General features: G+C 31.6%; 1 protein-coding gene across 1 annotated transcript in view; it reads left to right on the plus strand.

The window, feature by feature from the left end:
- The window catches only part of LOC108914887 (sonic hedgehog protein-like), a 34,365-nt gene that overhangs the window by 16,229 nt on the left and 2,872 nt on the right, over window positions 1-15,264 (plus strand). Inside the window, exon 2 of the mRNA XM_018720802.2 lies at window positions 11,164-11,425. Within this exon, the coding sequence (XP_018576318.1) occupies window positions 11,164-11,425 (262 nt within the window). The remainder of the gene's footprint in view (window positions 1-11,163; window positions 11,426-15,264) is intronic.

A 15,264-nucleotide genomic window follows, 5' to 3' on the forward strand; every position in this document is an offset into this window, starting at 1 on the left:
AGCACACCGCTCTAAAGTCAACACCGCTCTAAAGTCAAGCAGCAAAAATTTATGAAATTTTTTGAAGGCGGCATTTTTCATAGCTATTTGAAGGCGATTTTGTAGAAAATATATGTCGCGTATTTTTAATAAATATATCATACCAAGGAAGCTTTATTTTACAGGGCATGCTTTTGCACCCTGATCAGCCGCCGATTCTAGTAATCTGAAACCCTGTCTGATACGTCTTCCAACTGTGCCTGTGATAAATTATAATTTTTGACGAGTTTACGATTTTAAAGAAAATAACACATCATCACATTACAAAAATTATAATGATGAACGGTTAACGTTTAAGTGATGCTGTCCGAGAGGAACTGATGGCAGACAGAACGTACATCAGAACGTTCAATTAACGCCCCCTCAAGCGCAGTAACAGAACGAAGTTATTATAGATATGTTCTCTTGTACAAAGGATGAAAGGTAAGTTTTCTTTGATTTTAAAAATTAATGCATGTATTTTTTTATTAAAGAAAAATAATATATATATATATATCTAATTCCCTACATATCTTGGGCTAAAGGAGATTGTCAGGAATCCACAATCTTTTCTTCAATCAAGAGATCCGATCCACGGAAGATCCAAGCCTCTCAGGAAACTCATACTAGTGGCACGCTTCGCAGGGGGCAAATGTATAAACATTATCATTTTACTAATTTAAAAAAGCAAAAAATATGTTTAATTCTAACTCTCTTTTATGTTGCTGAAGCCTAAAATAGAATAATGTGACTAATTAAAATTAATTAAATATTGTTGTTACAGGGGAAGAGATTGAACTATGTTGAAAACAGCCATACGTTCCCCTTCCCAGAGCCTGTCCACCGCGTCATCACAAGGCGATATGACACCTGTAGTGGCACTCTGTAACGAAATAGCGATAGAGATTCCCTTCGCTTCGCTATTTCGTACTCTGTAAATACGTTCGGTCGTTTTCGCAGCTACCCGAATATGATAGAAACAGCGATAGAGAAGAGATTTATAACGACAGCTTGAGAGGTCTTTCTATCCAAGGGACATATCATTCTGTCTCATTCTATTCCACACTTAATTTTTTTTATCTCCCTTCGATGAAAAATGAAAAGAGGTTATGTTATATTGTTGAGGTGTAATTTTATTTATTAAGAATATTTTCAGAATAATAAAGTGGAATATCGGGTTAGAAATTAATTTTTATATTTTGAAATAAATTATGTTAATTTTATTAGTTTATATAAGCATGTCGGCGCGGGCCACAAAAACTAACCCAAACCAATGGGAAGCTCTTATCAACTTTTTATTAGAGCACCCCGAGATGGTAACCAAATCGTTTGTTGGGCTGGATGCCCAGCAAAATTATAAAAGTTTGTGGGAGCAAGTAGCAACCCAACTAAATAGTATGGGTTATGGCTCAAAAACGACCGACAAATGGATAGAAGTGAGTTTTACAGCTATTACCTACACATACTCTCTGATTTCTACCTCTGTAAATTGTATTTGTAGGCTTTCAGCAAGTGGAAAAGTAAGGTGAAAGTAAAGGCACAAAATCTGAAGCTTAATATACATAGAACAGGTGGAGGAGGGCCTCTACCACCTTTATCGCATATTGAGGAAAAACTGATGGGGATAATTGGGTGCACTGTAGTAGAAGAGGATGCCACATCTGAATTAGGTTTTGTAAATATTTTAATAACTATCGGCCTATTTACATATTTTTTTTCATATTGATTTAATTTGAATATACCCATATAAATACAATTTTTAGGGAAATGATGCTGTTCGTGACCAAAACAATTAATCAGCTCAAGATCATCCTTTAATCTTTGAAAAAAATCTCCAAAGTCAATCAATAAAATGTCCTGAACTTGTTTTTATATAAAAAGGCAAAAAATTCCCAGTACATTCATTTCTCCCACGCTCTCTACATCAGCTATCATGTCGTTGGCAAATGAAGAAAATCATGTTCCTTCTGAACAAAGTGATGTTCCTTTTGATGGTAATGAGAATAAAAATCGAAAATTGGATACAATAAATAAGCTTCAGAGTAAAACCAAAGCAAGAAACGTTGGAAATAGAACCAACAGAAAGGGAGATGAAATGACCTTGTTACGAATGCTTCAAGAAAATATGGTGGTTTTAAAGGACATTAATGCAAATATTGCTAGAATAGCAGATGATCAAGAGGCAGTCTTTAAGAAAGTTAATTCTTGTCCACGTTGCTCTACAGAAAGACATATTAACAATTTTGATACTGAGGATTATTAGAAGTAGTTTGTAATTTTTTCATAAGGTAGAATTTTAGTTTTGATGTGTGATTTTTTTTAGTTAGAATATTCAGTTAAGTTTATTTAGTAATTAATTTATATCAGAATTTATGTTCCTTTTCAGTAATACCTATTATATTTTAGTTACTACATTCCACACGAGACTGTGAGAAACTTGCAGTTGCCTGGACACCTGTGTTCTGCTTGTACCACAGTCTTGTTCTAGATGTTCCATTATAGCTTACTCAGTTTTAACAGTTCTGTCATTACGCCTTCTTCCGGCACTCTCACGATTGGGTTGAATTTTACAAGATTTGCGAAGCTTTCTTTCCACCGAGGCCAATGTTTATCTATGAGGAATCGGTCGGTTTGGATATCTTTGGTGGTATAATCTTACTGCAGCGTTACTATTTTTTCTGGATTCGAAAAACACTTGCAGCATGTCGACATATTCGCCATTGGTATAAATATTGTTTGCCATAATTATTCTGACAATAAATTAATCATTTGGTACTAATTATTGGTTGACAGAAAGTGTCAATTTATTAATATGATAAATAACAATTTATTTGTTATGACATCCGCCTACTTTATTTTTACAAATTTTCGCAATTACCCCTTTAGTGAACGATGACGCATCTAATTTTTTTACTAGAAAACTATCGGTAAAAGTTGTCTCTTTATTAGTAGGATGCTCATACCAAGCTTCGTGTCTCTAGCATTCCTCCTGTTAAAGAAAAAAATTAAGATGTGAATTTCAATCCCCTCCTTTAAGAGGGTATATCGCCTCAGGGGTGTAACTTTCATATAATGTATTTTTACTTCAATCCTCTTATTTTTGGCTCTACATTCACTGGTGCAATTTTTGCTACTTCATTTAAAAACACTGTAGTTAAAATATACCTTTTTATACTCATTTATATAGTTGTTATCACTTATATGTTATTTCTAGCTAGTTATATACATATTTTATTCGCCGTTTAAAAACATATTTTTTACCGAAACCATCTATTAGTTTCATACTTTGAAAATAATATCAAAAAATTTAAACAAAATCCTTTAAAAGTTGACCTAGTAAAAGGAGAAGCTATATAAAAAACCATCAGTTTGTAAATTTCCTACAAAATTTTCTAGCGCCTAACAAAAAGCTAAAGAAAATTTTTCTTTTAACACAAGAAAACGGTTTGATCAGAGTCAAAATCGGGCAAATTATTACTCACCAGACGCCGAAACTCCTCAAACCTTCCTCAGTGGAGGAAGAACTCAACATCTGCGCTTTAAAAGAAATTAACAATAGCGCGCCCGACGCTTGGCACACGCAAGTCCAGAGTGACTTCCCGCGTTGACAATATTCCCTATTACCCAGCATAAAATCCTGATGTGGAGCACATCTGGCAACACTGGAGTAAACACGAAGGCTCCTTGAAAATTGGGTTTATCACGCCGAATCTCCCAGGTGCACTTTCGTGTGGGTTGAGAAGATACTGTGGAATTTGTTTGCGAGTTTCCAAAAATATTCTTCTCGGGCCCGCAGTAATTCCACACTTAAAAGTGTACAAATTTTTTGGGACTTGTACTACGGTATGAAACGGAAAATAAGTAGTGGAAAATAGTTATTACACGCTTGGCTGGATCCTGGAGTGACTTCGGTGGTAACGAAGTTTTGGCATCTCGATTCCCACTTTTCTTAGCATAAGTCGTGGTGGGATCGTTTGCACATGACTCGTGGCTAGAGACTTGCGGTTTAACACGCGCGCAGATATTTACTACATATAATTTTTAATAAAAATTATCAAACTACCGAAGTACAATAATACTATCAACAATACACTGCAAAATATATAGCGTAAAAACTAAAAGTGGTTCATTTATATCGATAATTTCATAGATGCAATTGGAATTGTTATTATCCTATTACCATACGTAAATTTGTTGTTTGTTTCATTGATATTTACAATTATGTTGAAGGTTTCAAAATCTGATAAATCAACCACATATTCAGCGTCATCATCTAGGTATATTGATGGGTTGTACTTTGCACTTAAAATAGACATATTTCCGGATAAAATTAAATCAGAGACATGTTGAATAGTTATAACTTTATTTACAATAAACATATTTTTCTCAGTTACATGCATTATATAAAAATGTTAAACAGAAGTGTTCATAGTTTCTTATCGCTATAAATATATTTTGTTAGTATTTTGGGAGGTCTGAGATTACTATAACTATCAAAAGTATAATATGGACCTGCTTTTCTTTACGTGCTTCGCCCAGTAAGTACCTAGGCCAGGCGAAATATTCAAAATAACTATGCCACATAGTTTTTATTATCTTTACTGATAACCCACTCCTCGGATATGTGAAATACGTAACTTTTTGGCAAATTTAAATCCATCGATATTAGTCAATGCACGACGAGATAGCTTTATGTTGAGTTTTTTTATGGTAAAGAAAACCTCATTCATTTCCTATAAGAACGCAGATGTACGTATTTTCCAAGAACAGTCCATGATCAATGTCTATCTTTTCCTCATCAATCTTTTGTGCTCTTTCAGCAGCTTTACCGCCTCTGAAGCATATAGAGGAACGAGGTGAAGAAGTTCGTCAATTTTGGAAATCAGCATTATCCGCATTTGTAATCTTTCTCATTCCTATTAATGATAGAGCTTGCTTCACTATTTCACCGAGGTTACTAGATGGTGTACCTCGAGTACCCAGTTGTAAGAGTAATTGCACAACACAAAGCTGTTGCTGCAGAAAACACGTTTTGAAATGTACGGAAATTAACGAGATGTATTTATTATTAATGGAACTAAATGACCTTATTCTAGCTAATTTGGTGAAAATAATTCCTTACGCCAAGCTTGATAAAGGTTATCGATACATTCTTCAAGTTATTAACAGGAAACTGTTAGAGATGAGACTAATACAGAAAACTATATTGGGGATAGACGCAGCTCTTCACAATTGTCAAACATATACTAGAAAGGAATTTTATAATAAGAAATTTAAAAAATTGATGAATAAGTAATATAAGTATAAAATAAATCACTTACTCCAACTTTTAGCCACATAAAAACTCTCAAAAGTTCAAATAAGGTAATTTCGTAAGAGTCAGTAAAATTCGAGAAACATTTCGGAAAGGATGTCTCAAATTGGAGCAATCATATTTTTAAAATAATAAAAGTCAATTTAACTAACGCAACAACTTACTTATTAGATCAAAATGAAGAAGAAATTCAAGGTGCCTTTTACACCGAGGAGCTGCAGAATGTCAAGTACAAGGACATCTATTTGGTTGATAAAGTACTGAAAAGAGGATATTTTTATTTAGCACGGACTTGAGAAATCACAATTCCTGGATTTATAAAAATGTATTAGTATAATATAATGTTATATATTTTTAAATAAAAGACATTTTTAACCTATATGTGTATTATTTATGTAGTATTACAAAACTCTTTTAAGAAATATTCTACGTCTGTTTTGTATCTATAGTATGATCATATTCGATGCAAAGTAATAAATCATTGCCTGTCAAGGGATCCAGTGTCATACGCTTTTAAGGGTTTTATAAATTGAATAATTAACGAAGGGACAAAGGGATCACGTCTGGCACCCTTGTTCCCACAAAAATTCCTTTATTCTCATAAACTATTTATTTTAAATGTAATTTATTATAAATCCAATTTGTTTCCTAAATTCCACATATGTACTACATTTTACCTCTGTACGCGCCACTTGTTTACTTGTTTTTTGGAGGCACTCTCTGTTTTACGACCAAGCTCGCCAGGTTAGTATTTGACGTATAACCGACCACTTCGTACACTCGATGTACCTGGGCGACTACAGATACTACCAGAACACAGTGCATATGCAGCGGTATTTCACATTTTACATTCAATTTCATTTTAAATTTGAAATGGGTCATCTTACGCCTCCTAAAAATGATGACACGATTTTTCTTTGATAAAAGACCGACAACTTTTTACTCTACTTTGCATCGAATACGATCCTACTATAAAAGTAGGTTGATGATGGAAGAAGCCGCTTTTTGAAACGGTGTCGATCCACAACATATTATTCTAGAAGCATTGTAGGTGTAAGTCCAAATTACTATTAAATGTACTTGGTTGTTGTTTTCGTTAAAAATCACCTGTTTTCCATAACCGAAACACTGAAATACGTCCGAGTACAGATTTAGAAATGCCTACACTGAAATATTTAAGACATAAAAACCATTTTTTCACTCACTTCAAGATCTTGTAGTAATTTGCAAACTGTCTATTTTTTAATATACCAATTTTACATTTGACAATTTCACATAGTTTTAGTATATTATAACTATTACTGGTTTATCTAGCAATGGAAACGGTGCGTCCCATTGTTAAAATATTTGATTCGGTATGCAGAATAACTCAAATTTAGCATGTTCATCTCCTTGCTGGAAATATGTGGATAGCGTCATTTTCAAGTATGCAGACGATATCAAACAAGAGACAATTAATCAATGAATTAAAATACTTACTGTTAAGGTTAATGATATAAGTTACGACAAGAATTAGCGCTGTCTGAGGCTTTGAACCAACGGCGGTACTTATAGGCTTAAGTGATGTGATTTTGTTTATGGATGTAGACTGGTATGATTTTATTAGCAACATTAATATTATTCCTGACAATGATAAAGAAAATATATTAAAGAAATTATTGGAATTAGACATATAATTGAATATAGGTTAGAATTTATGCAATACTTGGATTTTAAGAATTTTTAATACAATGCTATACGCTACTAATTACGATGATTGTTCCAAAGATAAATTAAACAGATGCGAACAATTATTGTTTACTAGGGTATTTAAAGTTTAATGAAAAAGTAGTTCTTAATGATACTCATCGAATTTATAATATGAGAATTGTCAAAAAAATTAACTTCATGCATTGATTATGATTACCAATACCCAGTTTAATTATATTTTTACAGTAATTCGATTTAAACTAAAATCAACATAGGAAAACTGCTGTTACACTGGAACACATACTGTACTTTCAAACATTTTTCTGGAATCACTGTTTTCCTTATTGCAGGACCATCATTGCACTCAATGTTTTTTATAAGTCTTATTCTTTGTCATAGCTGGATCATTTCGCATATAATTGAGTAATAAATCGAAACCATCTTCTAAAACTTACACACTTATTGTTAGAGACCTTAACGTTTTATGAGACATAATTGCCCACCAAGCTTTTTTTCAACAGACTCATTGATTTTTAGCGATTGATGATATAATATCTAAAGTTGAATCACCGACTCTTAGAAGTAAGACTAAAATTATAAATATGAAAATGTGTTTTATTTAAATTAATAACTTCTCTCCATCTAAAATAATTTATTAACCACAACAATACATGACTATTTAAAAATCTAAGGCACATTCTTTCTTCATTCATTTTTTCTGCTTTGGACTTTCCAGAGGGTGGAGCTCTTATAATTTTATTCTCCATAACATACAATAGGATTGTAAATTTGTAACAAATCATTATCCCAATATGTTCAAGTCGGAAGACTCTTCATTAGCTTCTGTATTTGAAACATTTTGTTCCATAGCAATAGGTTTTGACATTTTAAGGATCTGAAAAAAGATATTAGTTTAAACGAGATTAAATATTAAATTAATTGCACCACCCAAGTATTAGAACTAAAGTGAGCTGTATAATTATTGAATATATTTTGTACATAAAAGTTATGTATATAAGTAAAATAAAGTAAAAATAATATTTATATTCAGAAAATATTTCGATACTTGATGAAAGGAAATGTTAGTTTAGTTTAGCATAAAGGACAAATTAAATTTTACTTACCTACGTGTGGTAATTGTAGGATAAGTGTATGTCATTATACTTTTTTATAGTGTCGTAGAAACAAGACAAATTTAATTATTTGATTACAGAAATGCATGTGTATAGAATCTACGGTTTACATAATTATAGACTTATTTAGGACGTAGTGAGGTAAAATAATACCATCCACCCTCTGCAGTTAGAGACATTTAAACAATCACCATATATGAAAGAAATGTGAGTATATTTAGATTAATAAAAAATTCCCTTCATCAAGTAAAAACATCAGCATAACCTTAAATATGCGGTGATTTTATTTGCGCACTGTGTACATACTTCTTCTGCTTCTTTTCCTAGTGGTTGGTTCTGATAAGTACCATGACAGCGCGGCCTTATTAGGCCTATTGAGCGTCCCACTACCTAGTCCTATTCAGCAAGTAGTTTTGTCCTTTTAACAAAGTCCAAAAGCTTCCTTGCTAACACTTCTCTCAGCTCCTTGGGTTCCAAATAGGATTTGCCCGGGAGCGTCATTCTACTACCTGCAAATCCCGAGCACTCGCCTAGGATATGCAGAGAAGTTTCCTCCGCCGAGTCACATCCTCGGCAGACCGCACTATCTACAAGCTTTAGCTTATGTAGATGTTGTTTCCTAAAGTGATAGTGTCCCGTTATGAGTCCCGTCACTCTCCTGACCCGAATTTTATTCAAGCTCAACAACTCATTTACTCTTTCCTTGAAAGGATATTCCATCAACTCTATGGAATGGCTATGCCCTGGCCTTGAAGTCCAGTATTTCCTATGTTCTATCTCAGTCCATTCGCCCAGAGCCCGTCTGACGTGTACGTATTAGATTAGAACATACAGTTCCGATCTGATTTGCGGCAGTGAACTGCTCTGAAGAATAGGAAATTAGGTTTTATTTACATAAATTGATGTGTAAATAAGCGCAGAACTGTATCTTTGTATAACACAATAAATTTGAAAGTACGCTTACAGAAATTCTATGACATTTAAGGAAATGCTTCAGTTCCTAGTTAAGACATATTAAATATTATATTAATGTTGTAATTATATCCAGTGCATTCAATAGATGCATTCAATAGATTACCGTAATGCTCCAGTTTCAAGTTACATAAGTTCACGTATTAAATATCGCATACATCTGAGTTACCAAAATATATTTTTATTTCGGGCGATTAAGGGCACTTGATTATCCAATATATTTTTGAATAATTAGGATGAGCCAATGTTAAAAGAAAATTGTTAGTTGGGCATGTATCTTTAAAGGATGCCCGATCATGTAATTATGCAAATTGAACAAGGATGCCTGCAGCTTCATTACGGATGATTAAGGTCATCTGATTACCCAAATAAACTTTTAAATAATGATTATTATTACCACCGGAATGCCCTTCCAAAAAAAAAACAATTTTACTATGCCCCGATCACCTTAATTACGTAAATTGACCCAGGATACCTGCAGCTTCATTTCGGATTATTAGAACCACCTGAATACCCAAATATATTTTTAAATATTACCTGCATACCATGAGAATGGCCAACTGAAAAATTTATTTTCTTATTCGATAATCATGTTATGCAAATTGAGCTAGAATACCTATTGATTATTTACTATCTACAAAATTACGCGTGGACAAGTCAAGTCGCTGACTTTTACGGCAGAAAAGTTTCGTGAACAAACAATAAATATGTGGTTTCACTAAATTCGCCATCTGTTGGCCAAAAAAAGGCAGCATCTTCTATTGTTACCCCATCCGCCCTTTCTTACGATGTTCATTCACCGCATGCTCATAGTGTGTTCACAAGCTCGGTATAATGCACCTAAATCAAGCTTTTGTAGAAGATCTAAAAATATTCTGGTAGTTGATTCCAAAAACCATCCGGATAACCGGAGATTTGGTCTAAAGACGTAGCTGTCAGTTTTTTTCGATCAAGAAATGCCGACAATATTCCCTTTGTCGATGGATCTAAAGGACTGATCCCTTTTCACCCTCATACTCTACCTTGCATACAAATATTCAAAGTAAAGAAAATTGATTATTTGTGACTTGTTTTTTTTTGTTATTTGAAACTCAAATTAATTTTCTGTCTTTCCGACCAGTTAATTTAGATGATTATTCATTGGAATCATACTTTTGTTGCGAGCAAATCCCATTGAGGAGTTACCATATTTCCCAAAACCTTTACCAAGTGCAAATCAATTAATTTGAATGCAAAATAAAATATGTTCATATTACTTTAGTTACTGTTTACATACTTTCCAAGTAAGTAATGGGGATTTTTTTACAATTAAATATTGTTTGTTTTTAATGTATTATCTTAATAGTAAATATAAACTAATTGTAATAGTGGACGACTTTAATATTTAATTCAATCTAATATTAATCTGTGTTTTCCTCTGCACAAAGTAAAAAAACTAGTGGATTTGGCGTTAAATGGTACACTAGTCGATTGCGTGTTATGAAACAACATATTTTCCATCTAAAAAAGACAGTTTTAAAAACTAAGGTAGAACAGGACTGGTTAATTATTTATAAATTAGCTCGTAGTTTGTTTTTGTTGTTTGTTCATTTATTAACGAATTGAAACAAACAAAAAGAAGGTTACTCAAATGTGATTTTCAATTTGTTCAATAAACTGTAAATTATATACTTCTAACGTGTTAGTAAATCTAAGTCTGCCCAATCTATCATTTTATTTGAAGGATTTAATAGATTTTTTGCTAACATAATCTTCTATATGAAAAAGGCGTCCTCATTTTTTATGTCGCCTATTTTTGTTGTAGTTGTTATTGGTACTATTGCAGCTTCCAGATTCAGCGAATATGAACTATTACAATATGAACAGCAACATTTCTGCATTTCCGAATATTCTTCTTTTACTACCTTATTTAATAAGTGTATTTCAAAAGAATAGTTTAAAATAACGAAATAACGAAAGATGATATTCTAAAAAATAATAATTCTATGACGTACATAATTTCATTGCAAAAGTTTAACAAATATTGTTTATTTACAGCGATGTAAAGAAAAGCTTAATACATTAGCAATATCTGTTATGAACCAGTGGCCCGGAGTCCGTCTTTTAGTAACTGAAGGTTGGGACGAAGAAGGTTACCATACACCAGATTCGTTACATTATGAAGGAAGAGCAGTAGATATTACCACTTCAGATCGTGATAGATCTAAATACGGAATGTTAGCGAGACTAGCAGTAGAAGCAGGATTTGACTGGGTGTACTATCAAAGTAGAGCTCACATACATTGTTCAGTAAAATCAGGTAAATATGTAGTAAATATATTTTCCTTTATTAAGACATTAGGATGGTTCAATTTAATTTTGGTATATATTGTCGTCAAACGTCAAATATTATATATTTTTCATTGTCTTTTTCACCATATGTATGTTAGTACCCTTTTGAATAAAAAAAATCATCTTCAATAGTCATATTTTTTTTCAATGGTAATTAAAGTTTGGAAACTTTTTCCTCATTCAATTATTTTTTATTTTAATTTTTAATAATTTAATTTTTAAATTTAATTTTCTTAACTTGCTATTAAAAATTTTTAAGATTGACGAAAAATGGACAAATTTTATCAAGAAACTATAATATAGATTATAATAAAATTACAAGAGGTATTGAAAAGTAAAATGCTGATGCCCACAACTTTGTAGCTTTTGCTCTAATGTTAGTTATTCGTTCATTATTCTTTTATTTTTTTTGTACATTAATGGAAGGTTTTAAATATAAAATCGTATAAAAACCTGTAAATACAAACGTCCTTTAAAAAATACCAGATTATTATCAGGCTATATAAATTGTGTAGTATTAAAAAATTATGGAAATGAACTTTATAGTTATTGACATCTAAAAAAAATGGTAAACAATAATTTACGTTAGAAAGTTATTTGAAAAAATATCACACTTTTGCAACATCCTGTCATTTTCATTATCATGTAAGTTATGGATATTGCTAATTGTAGAGTTTTTGATATCTTATGTAAATTTGTTAATACAAAATTGTAAAGAAAATGTGCAAAAAATGGCACTGATAACTTTCTCGGTACAAAAGATCAGTAATGGTAACATATGAAATATTATACTGTCATACGAGTATAATGAGGAATCCAACATGTTTATTATCGTGTAACCCTTCAAATAAGCTCGGAAAATGACAAAATGAAAATTTCAAACTTCTGCATTTTTCAATTAACTTTCCCGACTAACCAAGGAATTTAATATTATTCAGGAATTCAGGAATTTAACATTAACTAAATCATGCAATTTGGCGGTTTTTGAGATAGCAACAATATTTTGGCATCTAATAATAATAATAATAATAATAATAATAATAATAATAATAATAATGATAATGATAATGATAATGATAATGATAATGATAATAATAATACTTCGATAACGATAACAATAACATTAACAATAACAATAACAATATTAATAAAATAAGATTTCTATAGTATAGTATAGTTTATTGACCACTCATATACAAAAAGTACATTTCCACTCATATAGCTAAATAATATTACAAACATTCAAGGTTAACATATAATAAGTAAAATCGTTCATAACAAATTATTAATATTACGATGAAATAAATCACACTGATCTGCTATTTGGCCATTAAATAAACAGGAGATTTTATAAGCACATTTATTCTAGCATTCCGACAGTAAAGCAGTGAATTATTTCGGAACACATATATTAAAAAGAAAGATTAAAGCCGGGGAATCAACCATGCCATGAAATAATTTAAATAAAAAAGATATAAAATTAGATTTAGCCAATTATATTATTTTTGCTTAAAAATAACGCCAAATGATGTGTAAAGGGTGACCCAGAACTGACAGTAAGTTGCTATACAGGAAAATGGAAAGAGTAAATAGGACACTGCAAGCGCATCTTTATGAAACGTCAAAATATAAGTATATATATATATATATAACTTAAATTTCCGATTACTGTTTCGGTCTTTTTAAAAAATAATTTTTAAAATTAAATTTTATTGTTGAATGATAATTACAGTGTCAGATTCTAATGCAGACTGATTTAAACGGCTATTGCCGTCCACTTGTCCAAAATTGATGACACGGCATTCCTAGGCTGTCCAGCTCATGTTAGCAATGTCGATGCTCCCATTTCCTTAACTCTTCAGGTAGTTGACTCTATATAACTCTTCCACCCTCAGAATGAAGCATCCCCTGGGAGGCTGATTTTATTTTCTTCTTTGCCTTTGTCTTGATTTATTTTCTTTGCCCTTATTCTTCTTTGTTGCCCTTTTGTTCTTCCATCTTATGCAGATGTATACAGCAGTGCTTGCTAGTAAAATATACAGGATGATGGTCCAAAGACTTGGCAAGTGATATTTGTGAATTTTTTCTTCATTTTCGATCGGCATCATAGGATCGGTAGGTAACTCTTTAAGATTTAGTGTATTTAGTTTCACTTTAAATTTGGGACGAGTATGAACTTTTGACTGAAGATGAACTATATTAACTATGAGTGGTTTACCATAACTTGTTTCTTGAAAATTTAATTTTCGTCCTTTGAATACTAAGTTACAGGAGTCTTTCTTAATTAGGTAGATACCTGTGAGTGATATAGTTTCAATCGATTTTTGACATTGGGCTTCGATTTTCTCTTCTTTTGGAAATACAGCCAAATATTGGTTAATTTCGGGTACAGTTTCGATGTGATTTTCATCGATTTTTAATCGAATGAAACGGCAACCGCTAGAGTTTTGATTTAAGAGAATATTTTCTTCACAGGGTGTTCTGTAATTGGCTTGTAGACTGTTCGGACAGTGATACCATTTACCTTGGGTACACATGTCGGATAGAGGTTTAATTGTGCCTTCATTTTTGGCTTTTAAAACAAGTTTCGTGTTTGGAATTATCGTTAAGTATTCTGATTCATGCCTTGTTGGTATAGATAGCATATTAAATAAGTCATATTCTTTTTCAAAATAGATAGGGATTGATAAGAAATATGTTATTCGATTTGGGTCTATTTTGCAATGAATTTTTAAGAGAGACTCAAAATTTAAAATATTTTCATATTTGACTTCAAAAGGCAAGGTGGTACCATAATGAAATTCGATTTTCTGGATTTCTAGAAATAAGTCGCTAGATTTAATTATACTTGGATGCGATACATTTAATCTGCAGAATGTTATTGAATTTTCGATATCCTGCAAGGCATTGAGAATAGTATTATAAAGTATGTTTAACTGATTGAATATATCCTTTGCAAAAAGAATATCTTGATGTGTAGCACCGTTTTCAATGAATACAATTGCATAATTTTTGCTTTTAAAAATTCTTCATTATGTTGAACATCTTGAATAGTTTTATTGAAATTACTTATGATTTGATGATTTACAGAATACTGATATTTTAATTGATTTTGTAAATTTTTTCGTTAGTTTGAACGTGATTTAGAATATTATAAATTTTTTTGAGTTTGTGACTTTTTTGGTCTTTTAATGTCTGACAAATGTATTTTTTCACGGGTGTTACCATGTGTTTTTTCTATTTTTGCGGTTTTTCGGTCTGGATTGACAGTGGATACAGTTTGTTTTTTGTACTTGTTACACGTCTTACTGTGTTTTTGTTTGTTTTTGACAAAAACTTTCTCGGGAATTTCGGGAAGTTTTTCACGATTTTCATTTGCTTTTTGTATAATTTTTTCTTTTTTCTTTTGTATGTTTTCATTTAAATTTTGATATAAAAGTTTAACTTTTTCCTTATGTTTTTCTACATAATTATTGACTAGTTGGTTTTCAATGTTTATATTAAATGGTGAATTCGTATCTAAATGACCGGTTACAATTTCATATGGTTTCATGTTAGTTATAGAATGGATTGTGTTATTATAGCCTAATAATGCATAATTTACTTTAATCTCTATGGGGTCGTCTTTATATTCGTTTTGATTATTAAGTAACCGAATATTTTCTATCAGTGTAGAATGAAAACGTTCGAGTAACCCGTTTGATTCTGGGTGTTGTGAACTTACGAAATGAATTTCAACTTTGTGAGTTTTAAGTAGTTCTTGGACTACCGAGTTTCTAATTTCTAACCCGTTATCCGAAATTATTT

The sequence above is a fragment of the Anoplophora glabripennis genome, unplaced genomic scaffold (assembly GCF_000390285.2).
Source record: "Anoplophora glabripennis isolate ALB-LARVAE unplaced genomic scaffold, Agla_2.0 scaffold1342, whole genome shotgun sequence".
Classification (NCBI taxonomy): Eukaryota; Metazoa; Arthropoda; class Insecta; order Coleoptera; family Cerambycidae; genus Anoplophora; species Anoplophora glabripennis.